This window comes from Sturnus vulgaris, chromosome 5 (assembly GCF_052056855.1).
Source record: "Sturnus vulgaris isolate bStuVul1 chromosome 5, bStuVul1.hap1, whole genome shotgun sequence".
Lineage (NCBI taxonomy): Eukaryota > Metazoa > Chordata > Aves > Passeriformes > Sturnidae > Sturnus > Sturnus vulgaris.
This window is the reverse complement of record NC_142247.1, coordinates 24,794,357-24,814,335: the sequence shown is the minus strand read 5'-3', so window position 1 is coordinate 24,814,335 and position 19,979 is coordinate 24,794,357. Positions and strand designations below refer to the sequence as shown.

At 40.9% G+C, this 19,979-nt stretch overlaps 1 protein-coding gene across 3 annotated transcripts; it reads left to right on the top strand.

Moving 5' to 3' along the window:
- The first annotated feature begins 1,268 nt into the window (after positions 1–1,268).
- USP44 (ubiquitin specific peptidase 44) lies at positions 1,269–19,612 on the top strand. Of its 3 annotated transcripts, none has more exons than XM_014889434.2 (6): positions 1,269–1,329; positions 6,722–8,230; positions 16,093–16,291; positions 16,762–16,870; positions 17,627–17,832; positions 18,222–19,612. In XM_014889434.2, exons 2-6 carry the CDS (start codon positions 6,803–6,805, stop codon positions 18,419–18,421), a joined length of 2,142 nt encoding a protein of 713 aa, XP_014744920.1. In that variant the 5' UTR covers positions 1,269–1,329; positions 6,722–6,802; the 3' UTR covers positions 18,422–19,612. The 3 variants fall into 3 exon arrangements, with proteins under 3 accessions (XP_014744920.1, XP_088021200.1, XP_088021201.1); XM_088165074.1 differs by lacking the exon at positions 1,269–1,329 and adding an exon at positions 1,529–1,580; XM_088165075.1 differs by lacking the exon at positions 1,269–1,329 and adding an exon at positions 2,868–3,533.
- The last annotated feature ends 367 nt before the right edge of the window (positions 19,613–19,979 follow it).

The following is a 19,979-nucleotide window of genomic DNA, read 5'->3' as shown; positions in this document are numbered from 1 at the left end:
CAATTGTATACATTTTTTTATAAGCTTCTGAAAGCACCATGATAAAGTGACCCTGCAGACAAATGGAATTGTGCCTCTTGGCCACATCCTGCTAATACCATCTCAGCAGCCTCATCAGAAACAGAAAGAATGGGAATGCACTACTGGAGCAGAATTGAAACAACCAGGGCCCAAAGATTTAAACTGAAACACATTTTCTCTGATGACACAACTAGGAACACAGAAACAGATGTGCGAGATTTTGATGCTGTCATGAAAATATCCTAATGCATAATGTATCCAAAAAAAGGGAGGGGGGGAATCTGAAATGCTCACACTCTGCATCAAATCACTGCTTGTTTATTGTGACTAAGCAGCAACTCACACATCACAATTACATTTTGCAACAGCCAGCAGCACCGTGCACGGGCTTTCTGAGCAGGTTCACATAAACCACAAGCCAGCCTGCTTCAGCATGGATGAATAAAGTGATACTGCCCAGTCAGGAGGGGGTTATCATCAGATTCCTCTTGTCCCAAACACAGCCTGCCCGTACACAGGGCAGAGCAGAAGGCATGCACAAGCGTAAATTAATTCTGCACTGGCAGAACTGGAAAGCAGTTAAAAACAGTTGGCTGCACTTCAGAATCTTTAGGTCTAAAAGTATCAACGTAAAGAGAGGCGTCAAATTTAAAAACCAGAACATCTGCAGGACGTGAGTTTACACGTCTTTTGCCTATTTAAGTATCTGTAATGAAACCTGAGACTGAAAAACTACTCAATAGATGGGTAACAGAGACCCGATATGAGTTTGGGGATTTTTATCACGTGAGCTGCCTTGCAGAAGTTTCCACAAACAACATGCACAGAGATATGAAGGAGTTTCAAGGGCTGAGATCTCCGGTGTGTGACTGTCGCGCCCAGGCCAGAGATGGCTCCTGGTGGCAATTTCGAGCCGGGGAGCCAGCGGGCGAGGCCTGGGACACAGGGCAGTGCCCACAGAGCTCCCGCTGTAAGGACGACGCCACCCATGACAAATCACGGGTGAAAATGTAGGAAGGAAATCTGGACACCCACTCCTGGGGGGCCCAAGACTCCGCTTTTTTTCCGGCTGGGTGCAGACCCGCCTCAGGGCAAACAGGTGCCCCACGAGCAAGGGCCGGGGCAGCGGCAGCTCCCGACGGCCCCCGGCGCTCCCCACCGGGCGTCCCGCGTCCGGCCCCGCGGGACCGGCCCGCTCGGCCCGGCGGGCGGGGGAGGCCGGGGAAGGTGGGAGGAGACGTGGGAAGGACTTCGGTTGCCGCTACAAATCTGGTGACAGACCCGCCGCCGGCACATGGCGATGGGCAGGTGGGTGCGGGGCGGCGGCAGGGCGCGGGGCGGCCGTGGGGGTGCGGGTACTGGGCGAGCGCGGGGACGTTCGCGGCGCTCCCCCGCTACCGCCGCGCGTTTCCCCGCGGGCCCCCCCGCCGCCCGCTGCGCTCCCCGCCCGGGCGGGGGTGTGGGGCGGGCGGGGGCGGCCCCGCGCGGCACTGACGTTGCGGAGGGGCCGCTCCGAGGCGGCGGCGGCTCGGGGAGCCCAAGATGGCGGCGGGCGAAGGGTGCGTGCGGGACCGGCGGGTGGGAGCGGCGGCGGCGCGGCGGCGCTGCCAGCCCGCCCAGGGCCGGCCTGCGAGGAGCAGGTGCCCGGCGGAGGGGAGCGCGGGGTGGGAGACGCCGGTGCCTTGTCCTCGGGGAGGGACGGTGGCGGCGGCGCGGTGCCTGCGGAGGGGCACCTGAGGAGGAGGCGGGTCGAGCCGGGCACGGCACGGCGTGGGGTCGGGGACCGGCCACCCCCGCCGGGCAGCGAGGGTTCTGCCGCCTTCCCGCCGCGCTCGGTGTGTGGCGGGGGAACCCCTGCCTGGGGCCCGCTCCCTTACACGTCCCTGAGGGGCCGGGAGGAGGTCGAGGTGAGGGGGAGCGCCGGAGGAGCGGTGGGCGGCAGTGAGCAGGGCCCGCTGCTCTCGGTCCTGCCTGTTGTGGCCAGAGGCGAAGTCGCGCCATGTCGCGGTGCGCCGGGATCGCCGGACCTGCGGGAACGGCCCCGCGGCACCGAGCCCCGGGCCAGCCTAGCCGGGGTGTCTGTGCTCGCAGGGCTTGTCAGAACTGGAGCTGTCAGAGCAGAGGTGCTCGTTTTTCTAAACGGGATGAGCTGTCAAGTGTAGCTTCAGATCAGTGAGAAGTACCGTGTTTTTCGTACTTGCTTCAATCTGTATTGTTTCTTTATCTTGGAGTCTCCGCTGCAGGAAACGTGCGGTTATTTGCAATAGTAGACATCGAATGTAAAGCTGTACCGCTGTCTGTGGTGTCCTGGGGTAAATGGCCACTTCCAGGCAGCACACTGGATGTACATTCTTTAGCTGGTTAAAAAGAAAAAATAGAGCGAAAAAAGTTACATGGCGATCTGCACGGCTCCGAAGAAGGGAAACTGGGGGGTTTCTTGTCGAAGGCTGTTCTGTTAGAAATCGGAAATAATTCACAAAATTCCTTTTTGAAGTGCTGCTTTGATTTGAAGTCTAAATTGTTATGCCTGCAGGACTGTACTGCAGCTGGAAGTTACGCACATAAGTGTTTCGTTGAGTTGTTTTCTTAAAGAAAACCCGTTTAAAAAAAGCAACAAAGCAGTACATCTGCCTTCTAGTTGGTGTATTTGTTATCTAAAACTTTGAGTTAGGTACCCATGATTCCTGTGTTTTCAGATATTCAACAGGTACTCTGAGCCTGGTGAAAATTAGTTCGTAAACGGTCATCTGATTTAAAAGCCAAAATATAAATAGGGCACACAAGCACACACACGTGCATATATAATTGTAAAATTCTGTACTGCATTTCTAGTCTAATGTTTGAGACTTCTCATCTGTGTGTCAGGCAATTAATTACACAAGTAGTGGCAAAGGGTAAAATACATAATTTTGTTTGTATTTAGTTATGTTTTATAAATTTATCAGCTGTGAAAATGACCCTTAAATTGTTAAAATCTTGATTTTTTTTTTCTTTTATGGAACAGAAATGGAAGGAAAACATCAATTTTCATGACTTCTAAGTTGGTTTTGGCATCAAGTACTTTTTCAGCTAATGAATTACCCAAAAATGTACATTTTGCCTGCCATTCTTGAGTGGAACAAAAGGAAAGAGCATGTCAGTAAGGTTGAAATATGGTACAATAAAAAAATTCTTTTTTTATATATCTTTGTTTCTAGCTTGTGAAACTTTGGTGCAAGAAAAAATTGCTGTGTATCTCTGTTTCCAGACAACTTGATGCTTTCAACAGTACTATTCTATATGCTAGTAGCTGTTATTTTGCTTACTACTTCAGCTCAGGTCTGTGGTAAGAACACAGAGGGGGGCTTGATCTCTGAAGTGCTGGTCAACTAATTCAGAGTTTCTTTGTGTGTGTGCACAGAACTGAACCTCAGGAGAGAAGAATGCAGAAACTAGGGCTGAATAACTTCCTTTAAGGAATTTTAACATTGGAGCATTAGATTGTACTGTTTTATTCCAGCTGCAGTTTTCAGGTGTGGGAATGAGTATGCAGTATTTTTCCTCTTTCTTCCGTCATTATCTGTCACGTCACTCCTGTTTTTACCCTGAGATCTTTTGCCATGTTTTAGTTCTAAGGTACAGTTTTTAAACGTTGTGGATTGATGCAGTCTCAGTACTTCCAACATTCATTATGTCAGTGTGCTGCTCGTCATGAATCTGAAGTTTTCTTGGTCTCACTTTTGTACTCTTAAGCTTTTTTTTTTTGCAGTGTTTCCAGATATTGCTGTCTTTTTGACCAAACTGCATTTTGATTTCTTCACTTTTTTTTTCAAAGAAAGACTTCTCCCATGCTTAGATGTTTCCTCCCCCCTCCCCCTTCCACCCTGTGTCTTTTCTCCACACATCGACGTAGGTGGGAAGATGTCATGCTGGCTTGGTTGCTGGTGGGGGAGCTGGGGCTTTAGGTTTTTCCCTTCGAGGTGCTGATGTTGCTCTTTCGTAGAATTGTGCTGCTTTTGCATGAAGAGCTTGAATATGCAGTCTCCTGATTTACATAGTGGCTGTCCAGAAATCAGTGGACTACTTTTGTCCTCAGTCCAATATCTGCTTACACTGAGGCATGTGAGCAGTTTTAATCTTGAGAATGTTTTTAAAAGTTTGAAAAAAGTAATCTGATCATATAGTATTAAAAGGAGGGAAAAATAAGGCACTGGGTTTGCGCAGTGACTTTAACAAATCCAGAAAGAGTTGACCTGTCAGATTCCTCTGACTGACAGCATTGCTGTGTGGGACAGCCATGTGGGGAGGCAAGGTTTAGTGTTCTTTTGGTCTGCTGGAAAGGGCTGTTACTAATATGTTATGCAGTGGAATCTATGTATGTTAGCCCAAAACCACCAAGATGAGTCTTGTCCCTTAAAATTCTCTATACCATATTTAACTATTGCAGCACACTTTACATACATATTACAATTTACAATCCTGAATTTTATCAGTGTTACAAAAGTTCCACTTTGTTGTGGAAAAGAGGTTGTCAAACTAGAAGACACTCGATAATGCTGATGGTCTTATTTATAAAGACAATATAAAAAGCAAACTTACTGTGCACAACTATTTGTAAAAGACTCTAATTGGCAGCCTGCAGATAAGATTGCCTTTTAGAAAGAATGAATGTTATGGGTGCAAGCAAGATGAAAAAGTTAAGCAAGCCATTACTTTTATGATCTGTTGACCATAGCACAGAAGAGATCTCCACCTCCCCTAGTACACTATGGCTGGCAGTTGATCTGGGAGCTGCTGAATGGCTCCCCGGAGGTTGTGGTGCCTGAAATTCTTTGGTGCAGTCCGTATGGACTAGAAACAACTTAGCCAGAATGAATGAGAGATTAACAGGGGCATGTAAAACTGTGTACAGTTTTTTAGTGTCTCTACAGATGGTTCAAGCTTTTCTCCATTCCAGAATACATTCTGTGCAACACATGGAATGCTAGGTGCTGATTATGTGATTAGAGAGTTATTACAGCTCTTATGTTGGTATCTGTATTGTAACATTTTAAATGAAACTAGCCATGGGCCAATTAACCAAACAAAGACATTTTTCATCGAATCTTTTAATGACAGTTTTTATCAAAGTACCAGATAAAAATTAGAGCTTCTTTTCTAGCTGTCTGCAACCTTTTACCTGTTTCCCTTCCTTAGTTGTGTCATGTCGTTGTACATTAGGATTCCCTCTATCTAATGCTTATATTACACTAAACATCTGTTCTATATTGAGTAACCTATTCTTGTGTGTTTCAGAACTGTAGAAATTGATAAATATTTAAGGCTAATAGCTGGAATACAGGTTTTTTTGGTTCTATCCAGAATTGTGTAAATAATTTAGTAGTTTTGTAAAGCATAGAATCCAGAACGTTGATAATGTACAGCCTAGGCCAGGTCCAGAGCATGTATTTGTGAGAGCAAAATCCTCTCGCTTGGCATAGATTGAATATTTGACAAAGCCTTGAACTCCTCAGGTGAATTAATTGTTTCATCTGGCAAGCACTGTGCATAATGGTACTGGTGCTGTGTACTGGGTTCTTTGGCCCTTTTAGTCAGTGGCATCAAATGTAATCACTTCCTGATGCATCAGAGCACTATTATAATTTATCTCTAGATGTTACATCTAAACGAGATAGTCAAAGAAAATGGTAAAACCAAGAATAAATCACTGTCTCTTTAATTTTTTCCTAATTAGGGCCTGTCTGTTTTGGGTAAATGCACCTTATAGGAGGAAGCAAAAACAGCAGGTTTGAACAAATAAACACAACCATACAAACTTAATAAAGGATATAAGTCATTGCTAGCCAGATTTTTAAATGGTCTTTTGAAGACCTGGATTAGAAAGTTTGTATAAAGTTTGTGGTAACTGATGTAGGTATCTCCTGGTATTTCTGTCTTAAGAAATCAAGTTGTGCTTTGCCGAGTTACTCTTTTAGAGGTGTTAGGAGGACGTGTTAAAATGTAGATATTTAAGCTACATTGTTATAGAAATGGTATAATGGGGTTTACTGAGCACAGAGGGGCAGTGATTTAATTAGGGGTTTGAGTTGTATAAAGCCTCATTTGTCTGAACTGTTGGCACTGTGTAAACATAATAAATTTAAGTGAACTTTGCACTTCTGCACCTGTGTGCTTAGGGGTAGAATTAATAGGAGAATTTTGGAATCGCAGAATGGTTTGAGTTGCAAGGGACCATAAAGATCCTGTAGTCCAATCCCCTGCCGTGCACAGGGACACCTCCAATTAAACCCAGTTGTTTAAAGTCCAATCCCACCTGGCCCTGAACAGTTCTAGGGATGGGAGCATCCACAGCTTCTCTGAGCAGCCTTTCTCACTTGAAGTTGTGTTTGTATCCAAATTCTGTAACAGCATCTTTTAACAAAATCAGCGCCCCTTAATAAAAAAAAAACAAACCAGGCCTAAAGTGTACCTAGTATGCTTCAGTCCTGAGCCACAAAGCACTGGGAATATAAACAGTGGTATGCAGGCAATTTAGTGTGAACATGGAACTGCTGTTGAAGGTGTTGAGTGTGTGTGTGGCTCCACATGACTGATTTCTATCCTGTGTTTGGTGGGACTCAGCTGGATGATGATAGTGTACCAAATTCATATTGAGATGAATGTCACTGACTCCTCTAAAAGGGTATTTATGAACTATAACTTGCTTTTTTTTTTTTTTTAGTTGCAGATTGAAATATCATGGGCAGAAAATAGTTTGGATGATGAATTTTGCCAGCATATCTCTGCAATTTCAGTTTTAACAATGGATAAGTGTAAGCACGTAGGACGTCTGCGACTGGCCCAAGATCACTCCATTCTCAATCCTCAGAAATGGCATTGCATGGACTGCAATACTACAGAATCTGTGTGGGCGTGCCTCAGCTGCTCACATGTGGCGTGTGGAAGATACATTGAAGAACATGCACTAAAGCACTTTCAGGAGAGCAGCCACCCAGTGGCGTTGGAAGTAAACGAGCTGTATGTTTTCTGTTATCTCTGCGACGATTACGTTCTCAATGACAACGCAACCGGTGATTTAAAACTCCTGCGGAGTACGTTAAGTGCAATCAAGAGTCAAAACTATGAGTGCACTACTCGAAGTGGGAGGACTTTGCGTTCTATGGGTACAAGTGATGATTCCTACCTTGCACACGGTGGTGCCCAAGCCATGCTTCGGAATGAAGACAGGATGTTCACAGCTCTCTGGCACCGACGGCGTGCGGTCCTTAGCAAAGTGTTCAGATCGTGGCTTGAGTTGACACCTAGTGGAAAAAGGATTTTGGAAGAAGAAAGACGTCAAGAAGAAGCAGAGCTAAAAAAGGACGAAGCTAGGAAGAGAAGACAAGAACGAAAGCGTGAGTTGAAAGCAGAGATGGAAAAGATGCCTCCAAGAAAGAGTAGTCGTTTACAAAATCAGATTAGAATGTACTCAGAACCAGAACCCTGCCCTCAAAAAACATCACAGAACATGGAATTTTTTGCAGAGTTGAAGGAAACATATACCTCAGAAGAACTGAGATTGAAAAAAATAAGTGACTCTCCAATTAAACGAAGGCCTACAGTGACTCCTGGAGTAACGGGACTGAGAAACTTGGGAAACACATGCTATATGAATTCTGTCCTGCAGGTGTTAAGTCACTTACTTATTTTTCGAGAATGCTTTTTAAAGCTTGATCTCAACCAAACTCAGGAACTGCTGGCAACAGCAACCAATGGTAAAACAAGATCTTCATCTAAACACCTGTCAATAGCTGCCTCAACATTACGTGTGAATGAGAACCAAGAGAAAGTAAAGGGATCATACTCTGTGAGGCGCCCTAGTTTATCCTCTGGGTTAAGTGGAGGAGCATCAAAAAGTATGGAACTTATTCAGCCCAGGGAGCCCAGTTCAAAGCATATTTCTCTCTGTCATGAGTTGCATACTCTGTTCCAGGTTATGTGGTCTGGCAAATGGGCACTGGTTTCTCCTTTTGCCATGCTTCATTCTGTGTGGAGACTAATTCCAGCCTTCAGAGGGTATGCCCAACAAGATGCTCAGGAATTTCTCTGTGAACTTTTGGATAAAGTACAGCAGGAACTGGAGACTACAGGGACCAGATACCCAGCTCTCATCCCTGCTTCTCAAAGAAAACTTATAAAGCAGGTTTTGAATGTGGTTAACAACATTTTTCATGGACAGCTATTAAGTCAGGTATGTTTTATGATTACTTTTTTTAAGGTGTTTAATGATTTGTAGTTCTGGATTTACTCCAGTCAGGGATGGACATACTTCAAAGGTTTATACATTTGTAACTGTTGAGTGGGGATGGTGAGGATATATTACACAGTTTCTGAAGAAACAGTTTCAATAGAAGCCACCCTGTAGGCCTCCTGCTACCAAAAACTAGGCCATTCAAACCCGATACACCTGTTAATCATACAAGTCTTAAATTTGTTATTTTAAAAAGAACCTGTCCACCTACTGAGAAATACTTGTATTTGCTGTTAAACACCAACTCATTTGAAGGAATAAAGAATTTACAATTTTAAGTATCTGGCTTATCACTATAGTGCTACTAGATAAAAGGTGTTAAGGAAGGTGTTAATCTCATGTAAGTAGAAACTGATTAGGTAATGGATGTCAAACAGGATATTATTTCACTAAATAGCTTGAGTTTGAGATTGATTACCAGTGTGTTATGATTTTATGTACGGAAATACTAATGCTTCTTTTCTATTACAACACAAAGATACAGAAGGCTCTGTCAACACAGGAACCAAATTTGTGGGGTGGAGGCAATGGTGGTTTTCCTTCTTTCTTCATGACCACTTTTTTTTCCTACTTCTCAGCTCCCTGTTAAATATTTCAGTGTGTTCACTGCTATTATGCATATCCCAACAGTGTGTGTGTACAAATGTCTGAATACTGACTGAACAAACAAATACTTGTTTCTGTTGAACTAATCTAAAAACTAACCACATTGCAGCAGGAACAGAAGTTGGGAAATTCCTGGCTCCTGGAATGGATCTGTAGTATACATGAATATGTTACTGAGGGAGTGTGGAAGCATTTGATATTTGAATTTTGAATATTGTGTGTAAAGAAAAGGCTTAACACAAAAATGCCTGTTCCTGGTATTCTGACTATTTGATTGATGGTTTAATGTTCTAATATGTAAAACTGGAAATCCACGTGGTTTTTGACTAAGGTAGGATTGTTTACTGCTACGATACCTGTAAACTTCATAGGAAGGTAACAGGGTTGTTTGCAGCATATGTGAGCCCTCAGTCATTTTAGGTTTTGTGAAACTACTGGAAACTGTTAGATTTGTCAATAAAACTGGATCACCAGCTACCTTCTGTCTGGCTGAGTGTACAAGCACTCCTGTGGCATACTTCCTTTTCTTGGGTAGTACATATCTTGTATCAGTGTTGCACAACTGTAAGTGTTTAGTATATTATGTCATTAAAGAGTTTCTTGTTTGGAAATTCCATTCCTCTCCAAAATAGCAATTTTGTCAGCAAAATAAAGTAAATTCTTTTGGAATACTGACTGGAATCCTTACAGGATTCATTGCTTTGGTAAGAATTTTCAAGGCTCTAAAGACACATCAGCATTTCAGTAATAACTACTTTCACATATTCTTAGCTTTATGGGAAGTGGTTTGTGACTAGAAACCCTCCCACCTTCCTGAGACCAGGAGGGAAGTAGTGAGAATTCACTAATAAGTAGACTAAAACGAACAAACAAAACCAAAGCCAGAACAAAACAAAAAACCGTCCTAATTTCCACACTATTGAGTAAAACGGAAAGGGAATTAAGCAGTTTTGAGGTATCCTGTGACTTCTGTGACTACGTACAGCTTTTACTGCAGCTGCTCCATGTCTGTGTGCAGAATACAGCTTTGATGAACTCAAGAATGCCTAAAGTGAGAGGGACAAGGAAAAGAGTTTTGAGGCTGTTAACTAGTAATTTCTCCCTGGCTCATTAGGCAGTTCCCGAGGACTGTTCAACACTTTGCCCCTCCCAGTGTTCCCTTTATCTTTTGCCACTGTTTTTTTTTTAGTTTAGTCTTCACTTGTGGCTTTGAATATGATAAATATTGTAAGGAAAAGGTAAGCCCTGAAGATTTCTTCCTTGTAAAATATATTCAAGTCATCTTTATGATTTCGTCCCTGGTGTTTGCACATGGAAAGATGAACTTTAAAAATTCTGTTAGGCAACTTTCTTCAGTAAGATTCCTACATCATGATTTCACTAGGCGTTTGTCAGAACTGCTTTAATGAAATTAACAAAAAAGGAAAGAGAGCACCCATGCCGGGCTGAAAAAAATCCCCAGACTTCTTGCTATGTCATCGCATCTTGGATAGTGTTAGCTCTTAAAAGCAAGGAGTGAATGTTTAGTCCTTACAGGCTTAGCTTTATCTATCGGCAAGATAAAGTAATGCTGTGATAAATATAGTCATAAAAATAAAGTAGTATGTAATACTGTGACAGTAATACAGTTTTCTCTCTAGTAGATAGTTGGAGCTGTTCCCAGCTGCCCTTATTAAGAACAAGGCAGGATTTTAGTCTAGCATTTTAAGTTACATCTTACTTCACTGAAAAAAGGGGAATTGGGAAGAGTTTTTCTGTGTGCTGTTGCCTTCCGTTTTAGAGGCCTTAAAATGTTACTATACTTATTGGCCCTTTGTGCAGAAAATATAAGTTCAAGATACTTGATTCTGTGAGATACTCAAGTGCTATGAAGTCAATCTCCCTGACCTTCAAACCTCAGAAATACTATGAACTACTCTTGATAAAGTACACAGAGGATCCCTTACCGTGCTGATAAGCTGTGTGTTTACTTAGGTATCACATTACTTTCACATGTGCAGCTAAACTTCTTCACCCTTCTCGTTCTAATTTAACTTGCAGGGAAATTATAATCCTGAGTGCCGTCAGTCTGTTGCTATTGAAGTGCTGCCTGGTTCAGCACTAACTGAATTTAGGGTATAAGATGAAGAAAGCAGAGAATTGAGTGTTTGAGAATCTTATGCAGATTACTTTTTGGTAACTAGAAGAAGTTTTGGGTGATGTCAAAACAATTGAATGTTTTATATGAGATAGCAAAACAAAAACAACTATGTTCTCAGCTGATTTGAAGTGTTTTCTTCATCTGCTGCTTGAAATATTTTAGTATTTTATGGAGTACTAAACTAGGTAATGGGTAACTCCAGGAGCAGCACGAACAAATTGCCTCTGTTTTTTTGTTTTATATTTATTATTCTATCCATTTTTGGATTTCAGCTTTTTGCTTTGTAGTACTGTGAAACTGCAATACCTGGTACATCTAAGAGAAGTAAAGATCTGCAGTGTAGGTGTAAATGTCTATTGAAATCCTAGTTGTTTTCAGTCCCTCAGTGTTTGTACTCTCCTGGAAGGTACTTACTGTCTCCTGTCCTCAGTCCTTCAATAGGAAAGGAGAAACTACTGTGCTATGAATTCATGTGGCAGTAGCTAGCTCACAGATCTCTAAAGTACACTTCAAGAGCTCAAGTATGTTAATTGTAGTCTCAAGAGTTTTTTGGCTTGTGTTTTTTTAAATGGTACCAACAAAACAGCACAGTGTGCAACAATTTTAAAAGTATCTTTATTTCAACTTTGTCCATATTAAGCAAGGAAGGGGACAGGCGTCTTTCTAAAAATCCAGAAATTGAAATAGCAGAGTTTATAGTGTGCCACATGTACTCAGAAATAATCTGAGCAGAAATTTTCGTACAAGGATAAAATCCACCTTGAGCTTCCTTCTCCAGGCTGAACAGTCCCAACTCTCTCAGCCTTTCCTCATAGGTCAGATATAGCCAGGGCCTTTCATCATCTTCCTGGCCCTTTGGTAGACTCAGTCCAGCATATCCATGTCTGCCTTGAGCACTGGGCCCAGCACTTCAGCTGTGTGGGAGCTGAGGAAAGGGTGGGGATCACCTGCCTGGACCTGCTGGTGATCCTCTGCCAAATGCAGCTCCAGAGGCCATTGGCCTCCTTTGCCATAAGGGCATTCTCTTCCCCTCCAGCCTGTACTGGTGCCTAGGAGCAGGACATGGTGTTTCCTTTTGTAGAGCTGCATAAGGTTCCTCTTGTCCCACTTTCTGCCCCTGTTCCATTCCCACTGGGTGGCAGTGCCCCTAGCCAGCCTACCAGCCACTCCTCCTGCTTTGTGTCATCTGCAGACTTCTCAGACTTCAGAGAAATTGGCTCCAATATTTTTTATAGCAATGCCTGGCAGGAACTAGCCTTTGATACCTCTGGGCATGTTTAAAACTTCCTAGGCAGTTTGGTTACTTCCTGATCATTTTTAAGATGGAACCTGAGCAAAATGCTTCCCACTGCTCCTGCTCAGCATGGCAGAATAACAAACAGCATGCAGTGATCAGAGAATATGCCAAGTCTCAAAGAGTGAAGTAGGTTCTTACCAGTGTAGTATGTAAACTATTCTTAAAGCATATATCAGGACAGATTGTCTGAGAAAAGGGGAAATGTGATTTTTGAGTTGTTTGAAAGCCTTCAGTTTTGGGTAGTATGCTGTAAGTTAGAATTTGGGGGATAATGCTGAAGGTGATTCATGTACTGCTGGATATTAAGTCTCCCACTGAATAGACTGTTAAAAAGACAAGAACTTCAGGCAGGTAATGGGATGATTTGCACTTAAACCAGCTGATGTCATGTATACTGATTTCTATATTTTTATGTTAGTCTTTGTGGTTTTATGTTTAGCCTGACCTACAAAATGATTGTCAAGTTGTTTTCCAACTAGATGAAAGTAACATTTTAAATCAGTTTATAAGAGGCCATTGAATCACAGACCACAGTTAGCTGTGGTTACGCTTCATGTTATTCTGCTAAATAGATAAAGATCATTTGATGATGCCGTATGCTTATCACTACAAAGTTCAGTTGGTTTGTTTTTTTATGCTGGTTGTCATATGAATTTAGCATTGTAGCTATATTCCAGAGATCCCCTTCAACTTCAATTACTTTCCTGTGCAAAAATTGAGTTACTAATCATAATATATATGTCTCATCTAGTGAAAGCACAAAAATGGGACTGGCTATTTTACTCTTCTTAAAAACAACAAAGGAAAAAAAGAGTTGGGGCAGAGGTGGTTAGGAGTTTTCTTTCTTCCATGCAAGTGCAGGGAACATAGGCAAAACAGTTGATGATGGAGTTGGCTTTTTCTGCAGCAATATGTTAACTATTTTCTTTGGCTGCATTTACACTGAATGCCATCCAGGGCAGTGGCTGTCCGTCACGTTATTGTGGCCACAGTGATGCTTGTCTGAGTAGTCTCTGTGCTTAGCTTGAATCAAGCAATTTGATCCAGCTCTTTTCAGTCTGGCCTTTGGCCCATGATTGAATACTAAGCTTTAACCAAACAATTGTATTTAGTACCCATGTTTCAAGGCATGAGAGGGTGGTCAGGGCAGAACATAAGGTAGAGATTTCAGACTAGTTAAACTCTGTAATTTATTTTGCTCTAATGTGAACTTCTCATTTGCTTTGCTATAAATGACAGCATGAAAGTTTCCTATAATAGCTATATTGAATTATAATGGGAAGGTGGATCAAACTCTTAATTTATAAAGTGTAATCATAAAGATAAACATCACTTACCAGATTGCTTGAGTAGACTCACTTCCCTATTACTGTTGTGCATAATTACACTATACAAAGTTACACTGGACAAATGCTTAAAGGTTTTGCCCTTTGAGTTCATGATTGGGGTTCTTTTTGTTTTGTGTTTTATAAAGTCTCATCTCACTCAACCAACTTTTGAACAGTTTTTACAATTTCTGCCCCTCTCATGGAGAAAGAAAATCTGGGTTTCATGCTGTAAGTAGTAATGGAGTGTGAGATAAAGGAGTCCCATTTAGGACAGAAAGTGTGGGAATGTCGGGAAGCCAATGCCAATGGACCGGCCAGTGCAAGATGGATTCCACGGAGGGCTGGGAATCCTCCTGCTTTTTGAGTAATCCAGTTGTTAAGCGCAGGCCTGGCTAAGAAAAATACTTCCACCCTTGTTGCAGCCGTGCTTGGCTGTCCTTTCCCAGCACGTCCGGGGGCAGCGAGTGCACTGGGGCTGGTGGGGCTGGGCGGATTGCCTGGGTGTGTCGGGTTACCGCGTTGTTGGCAACTCCATAAATCCCAGAGTTTAACTCTGCTGCAGTGAGGGCTGGCTTGGATATGAGGAAGTGAGTGCAGCTGTATATCAGGACAGGGTTTTGTCCCCACAAATCAGCTTTGCTCACAGTTGCATGGCAAGATGAGAAGCAGATTTATGACATCTGTGTTCTTCAGGCTGTTTGACTGGTAAAAATTGAAAGCTGGGTCTATTATTCATTTCTTTTTCTCTGGGATACTACTCATTAGCTAGTTGGGAAAGAAGATTTTAACCTAGATTATTAATATAATACACAAAATTTAAAACCTCAGAATGTGTTGAAATTATCTGTATTGTGTGTTCTACATCCTGAGCTCCTTAATCTTAAGTGTCCATTCATGCGCAACAAATTCTTAAGTAACTCATCAATTAAATAAACTTTTGGCCCAACAAAATTGCCCATTTGTACAGCAGAAATTTATTAGTCATTCTGGGTTTAAGCTAGTGTGTGGCTGAACTGTGGCCAAACATACCATTTTGTCTCCCATGTCTAGGTTTCAGCTCTGAATTACTAATAATTTGTGGCTTTGAAACGTTGCCAGATGTTAGTGCTTACAAAAGACACTCCTGACAGTGTAAATTAAAACAGAAGAATCTCTTCTTTTCTGCCATGTAAGTTTGAAGTTTTGTTTTCTAAGAACAAGGCAGTGGCATTTTTATCTTAGAACTTAAAGCAGTTAACAGCTTTCCTAACTGCATTGCTAAATATTCATGCTGGGACACAAATCCACATGTGCACTGGGTGGTTAATGCAGAGATGGAGTAAAACCTGTTGCAGCTACTGAGTGCAGTCACAAGAGCACCTAGGAGAAAGATACCATGAGGTGACAGATAGGTCCTTATATAAATGATCATGAAATACCAAAACAGGGTGGATAATTACTTAACAGCAAACCTTTTGAGGAAAACAAAGGAACATCTGAACAAAACGGAGTGTACTTTCATACTTGTGTAGGTTTACTAACCAAACTCTGAAGGGAACTACACTGAATTTATGTAGAACAGCAGCAGCATAAAGGGGTCCCTGTGAAATAAGAATCTTTGGATGTCACAGAATTTTCATTCCTTTATTATTATGTCTTTGTGTTAGCTGTTCCAAACAATTTGTGATGTTTTCCTAAATAGGAAGCATGCAACACCTAATGTGTTGTCTTTCCAGCTTAGAAGAGCATCTGCTTTTAACTTTTAACTTTTTAATTTTTTAATTTTCGGAAGTATTGAATGTTTTAATGAATTGTCTCCTGCTGTAGTATCTGCATTTTCCAGGTTGACTCACTTCACGTCTTTACATTTTATTTATGTTGTCTTACTGCTTGTCCTTTCCCTAGTGTGACGGTGGATCCATTTACTGAAAGAAGAAATAAATTATTTTTACCTGTTAATTTTTCTTTGAAGAAGTGTGCTTCCTAATCCAGGCTTCCCTGGAAGACTTACAAAGTAAGAAGGATATGACTTTAAAAATCCCCAGCTGTTCCCTTTTTTTGTTTGTTTCTGATTTTTTTTCTGTGTGTGTTTTTTATTTATTTAAAAATTAACCTGTATTGTGATTTCTCATGTAAATTTTCCTTTTGGAGAAAAGATTCCTGAGACTTCACCAGCTGCTTTCTTTTGGATGGTCCCAGACAGAACATTTTGACACTGTTTTTGTTTCTCAGTAAAACATAAGAACACTTACTTGTTTGTGGTAACAGTTTCGGACATGCTGCTTCAGAAAAAAGAAATTATGTGTGTCATCTCTGTTGTTAAATGACTTTGTCTTTGGTTACCCTTGGTTATCTCTAGGAAAAAGAATCTCTTTTTAGACCTATGTTATGGTACGTGTTTAGCAAAGTACATTTTTGGGTGTAAGCAGCTGGCGAAATATCTTTTTTACAGGTTACATGTCTCGCCTGTGACAATAAATCAAATACCATAGAACCTTTCTGGGACCTGTCCCTGGAATTTCCCGAGAGGTATCACTGCAATGGCAAGGAGATGTCGTCTCAGTATCCATGTCTGCTGACAGAAATGCTGGCCAAGTTTACAGAAACTGAAGCTTTAGAAGGAAAAATATATGCATGTGACCAGTGCAACAGTGAGTAAAGGCAGTATGTACTCATGCATACGTTCTCTGTGTAAAATATAAGCTGACAGTGCAAGTATAGAAGTCTTAAAAGCATATTGCAGATAAAGACCACCCTCTTATGTCCTGTGTGGTCACTTGACAGCTGTTGCTTACCCCATAGAAGATTCAGTTGTTTAAAAGGTGTTTTGAAGTGTGACCCTTCATTTAGATAGTCTCATGACACACTAATGGGGTTTCTAGTACTCCCAGCTGAAGAATTCGTCACCTTTTTAAATTAAGGTGACTAATGTAAGTGACCACAAGTATTTTTTACTTGTATCATAAAATAATCCTTGCAAAATGGCTCTCAGAGCATATCCTTTTTAAGGAGGCATGTACCATAGATATTTAGGTCCACACAAATTCTGTGGATAAATCTAAAATTGAAATACAAGGCTGTTACCAAGATTTGTATTGTGTAACTGTGTGTTTGACCTCAGCAAAACGAAGGAAGTTTTCTTCTAAACCAGTTATACTCACAGAAGCTCAGAAGCAGCTTATGGTGTGTCGACTACCTCAGGTTCTCAGATTACACCTTAAACGGTTTAGGTAAGTAGTACCACAACAAAAAGTGTTGCAAACTGACAGATTCAGTCTTGCTCTGCATTGCTTAGGATCAATGTTTTTCAGCATCAGTTTCATTTCCCTTTACTAGAAATTTATTTTTCTCGTTCACTTGAAATATCAGTAAGATATGTTATAAGTAGAGAATTAACTTTTTGGATTTCAGATACTTGCTACTTTAGTACCAAAATTATTTTATCCTTGTTTTCAGTCAAAACTTACTAAACTTGCTCGGACCTCTATTGGTAAAAATAAATCTTGTGATATCTTGAGGTAGAGTAGGATATAATCACTAATGCACAAACCTGGACTGTATTCAGTGGAGGTCTCAGATAACCTTCCTATGTCCAACATTTAGCCTCAGAGTAGAGAAGTGAACACTGTATCTCTGTGAATTCTAGCCCAACATCAGTGCCCTCATACAAAGGGAATTGAAAATGAGATAGAATAAATGAGAAATACCAAAGAGGTATAACGGGTGGGAAATACTTCCTACTCACCATCGTGCAGATCTTAAGATGGATGTTTCAAAAGATGAGAACAGTAGGTACCATAGACACATTTAAAAGGCCTTGAAATAAAGAAGTGAAAGAGGAAGCCTAAAAATAAAAAGCCTGGCATTTATTTTGTGCACAGAATAATAGTGAAAATATTATGTTACGTTCAAACGTAATTCAGAATGCTTCTGTGCTCTTTCTCTAAAAAAAAACCCGTAAGTTTTCATTTGATTTAACTTTCCAGGTGGTCAGGACGCAATCACCGTGAGAAGATTGGTGTACATGTTAGTTTTGATCAAATGCTAAACATGGAGCCTTATTGCTGCAGGGAATCCCTCAAGTCTCTCCTGCCTGACTGCTTCATCTATGACTTGTCTGCTGTGGTAATGCATCACGGGAAAGGATTTGGCTCAGGGCACTACACTGCCTACTGCTACAATTCCGAAGGAGGTAGGAACCAGCTGGGAAATGAGCAGGGAGGGACAAAGGGATGTTCCTAATTCTAAACTGATACAATGACCATCTTTCCTCAAAAGCAAAAAGGAATCAATTGTAGCTGATCTGCCTGGAATGGGAAGTGCAGCTCTGTAGACCAACAGTTCTGTTTTTGTATTGCCTTGTTAAATGTGTTCTAACTATAAACTCTCTTGTAAATCTGAGGAAGCTAAGCTGGGCTTTTAAAACATTGAGGCAAATAAACCAGATCAACTGAAACAGTTGACTATTTGTACACAACTCATTAAATGGGACCAAACACTAATTAATTATTAAATACAATGCAATTACTTAAAACCAGTGTCCTGATGATATTTTTTTTCTGGTATATTTCCTTATTATAGGATTTTGGGTACACTGCAATGATTCAAAACTCAACATGTGCACTATGGAAGAAGTATGCAAAGCTCAAGCCTACATTTTGTTTTACAGCCAACGACTTACTCAGGCAAATGGACATGGTAGAGTCCCCTGTCCTAGCACAGCTGAAAGTCAGCAGCACACAGAATTAGCTGGCTGTTCCATGGACAACAGTAGCAGCTAATCCAAAGCCAGTTAACTGTGTGTATGATAAAGGTTTAAATTGTCATAACGATGTGTTTTTAAAAGGAAGTACAGTATTGTACTTTTTCAATGTTTATATAGTTTTGTATTAGTTGAAGTACTCTTTACAATGGTTAGCAAAAGTTTTTATTGACAATAAGTAACTTTCTAAGTACCTAGAATTTCAATACAGCTATTTTTTTAAGGAAGAGATTGCTATGTGCATTTAAATTTACCTCAGGCTATTTTTTTAAGCTGTTTTTGTATTTTGATAATATTTTTGAATTGGTTTAGAAAATTTACTTCAATGGGCAACTGATGTTTTTCTGGTTAATTTTCTGTATATGCTTGTGTACATTTTATATTATAGTTCTAATGATACCGTGATTCTTACTGTCTTGCAGGAATTGCTACTAGGTCTTAGAATATTGACATTCACCAGCAAGGAGTGTTAAAACATGTCAGATAGTAACTAAATTTTTTTAGGCAACTTTCTATGAAATTATTTTGCAAGCTTGAATGGCTATACTAAAGATACACTGATAGAATTTCTTAAAATCTGAACTTGAGGAAATAGAGCACCAAGTTATTTTCGTGTAAGTATGTAAGAGGTGTGTTTAGAAACACAAGAATGTATCTTTACCAAGACTTGCATGTTTTAGCCTTAACAAACCTGACAACTTAAAACTCAAGTGCCAAATTCAGAGTAATTTAACAACTAGGGGCTTTTTTATTCCAAAAATTTAAAAAGTTTTCTTAAACAAGTAAAAACTCAGTAACCCCCCAACAATAAAACCACACTCACCCCACTGTCATTGCTACAAGAACATTAGCATCCCTTTTCTTGAATTGGACCAGCTTACTTTAAGCTCTAGCAGGCATTGTTTGTCTCAGTCATCTCTGAACAAACAGCTGATGAAAAGCAGCTGCAATGTTTGCATGAAAGCATTCTCAGTCTGGTTTCATTACCCACAACTGCTGTACCTTGTACTACATGGTCCTACCACTAGCATTAACAGAACTGTGCAGTGCGGAGAATTTAACGAGCATGAATTATCAATCCTCCACATACAGTAGTTAATGCCAATTAAATTTTAATTGTGAAGTTATTTTGCGTAAGTCCTATGCAAATTGTTACCTCATCTTCTGCAAAGTTTATACCTCAATAAAATGCCTTGATATGGACAGAAAAGTGTGTGTGTACTGGAGTCAATTCCTATATTATCATTAAATTTTAAATTTTTTTTTTAGATTTTGTCTAACAGGGGTTAAGGTGTCAGCTATACAACTGCTTTGGCCATCTGTCGGTGATTGAACAGCTGATTTTATTAATGACTTTTGCTATCATTTCTGTTTCTGAAAGATGCCATATTATAGCAAGCACATGGCAGCCTCAGATCTCAAACTTCTTGGTATTGTGCTCATCCTAATTAAGTGTTGAAAACAGTTTATGTGTTGGTTTGGGGAATTTTTTGGTTGGTTGAGTTTTTTGTGGTTTTGGTTTTGTTTTGTTTTTTTTTTGGCAAAAGCTACATGCTGAAGTGAGTGATCTGACAAAT

What these genes read in the sequence shown, in the direction of transcription:
- USP44 (XM_014889434.2), top strand. Translation starts at nt 6,803, where the DNA reads ATGGATAAGTGTAAGCACGTAGGACGTCTGCGACTGGCCCAAGATCAC. An exon ending in TGCATGTGACCAGTGCAACA is followed by an intron (nt 16,292 to 16,761) that starts GTGAGTAAAGGC and finishes GTTTGACCTCAG; the next exon opens with CAAAACGAAGGAAGTTTTCT. An exon ending in CTGCTACAATTCCGAAGGAG is followed by an intron (nt 17,833 to 18,221) that starts GTAGGAACCAGC and finishes TCCTTATTATAG; the next exon opens with GATTTTGGGTACACTGCAAT.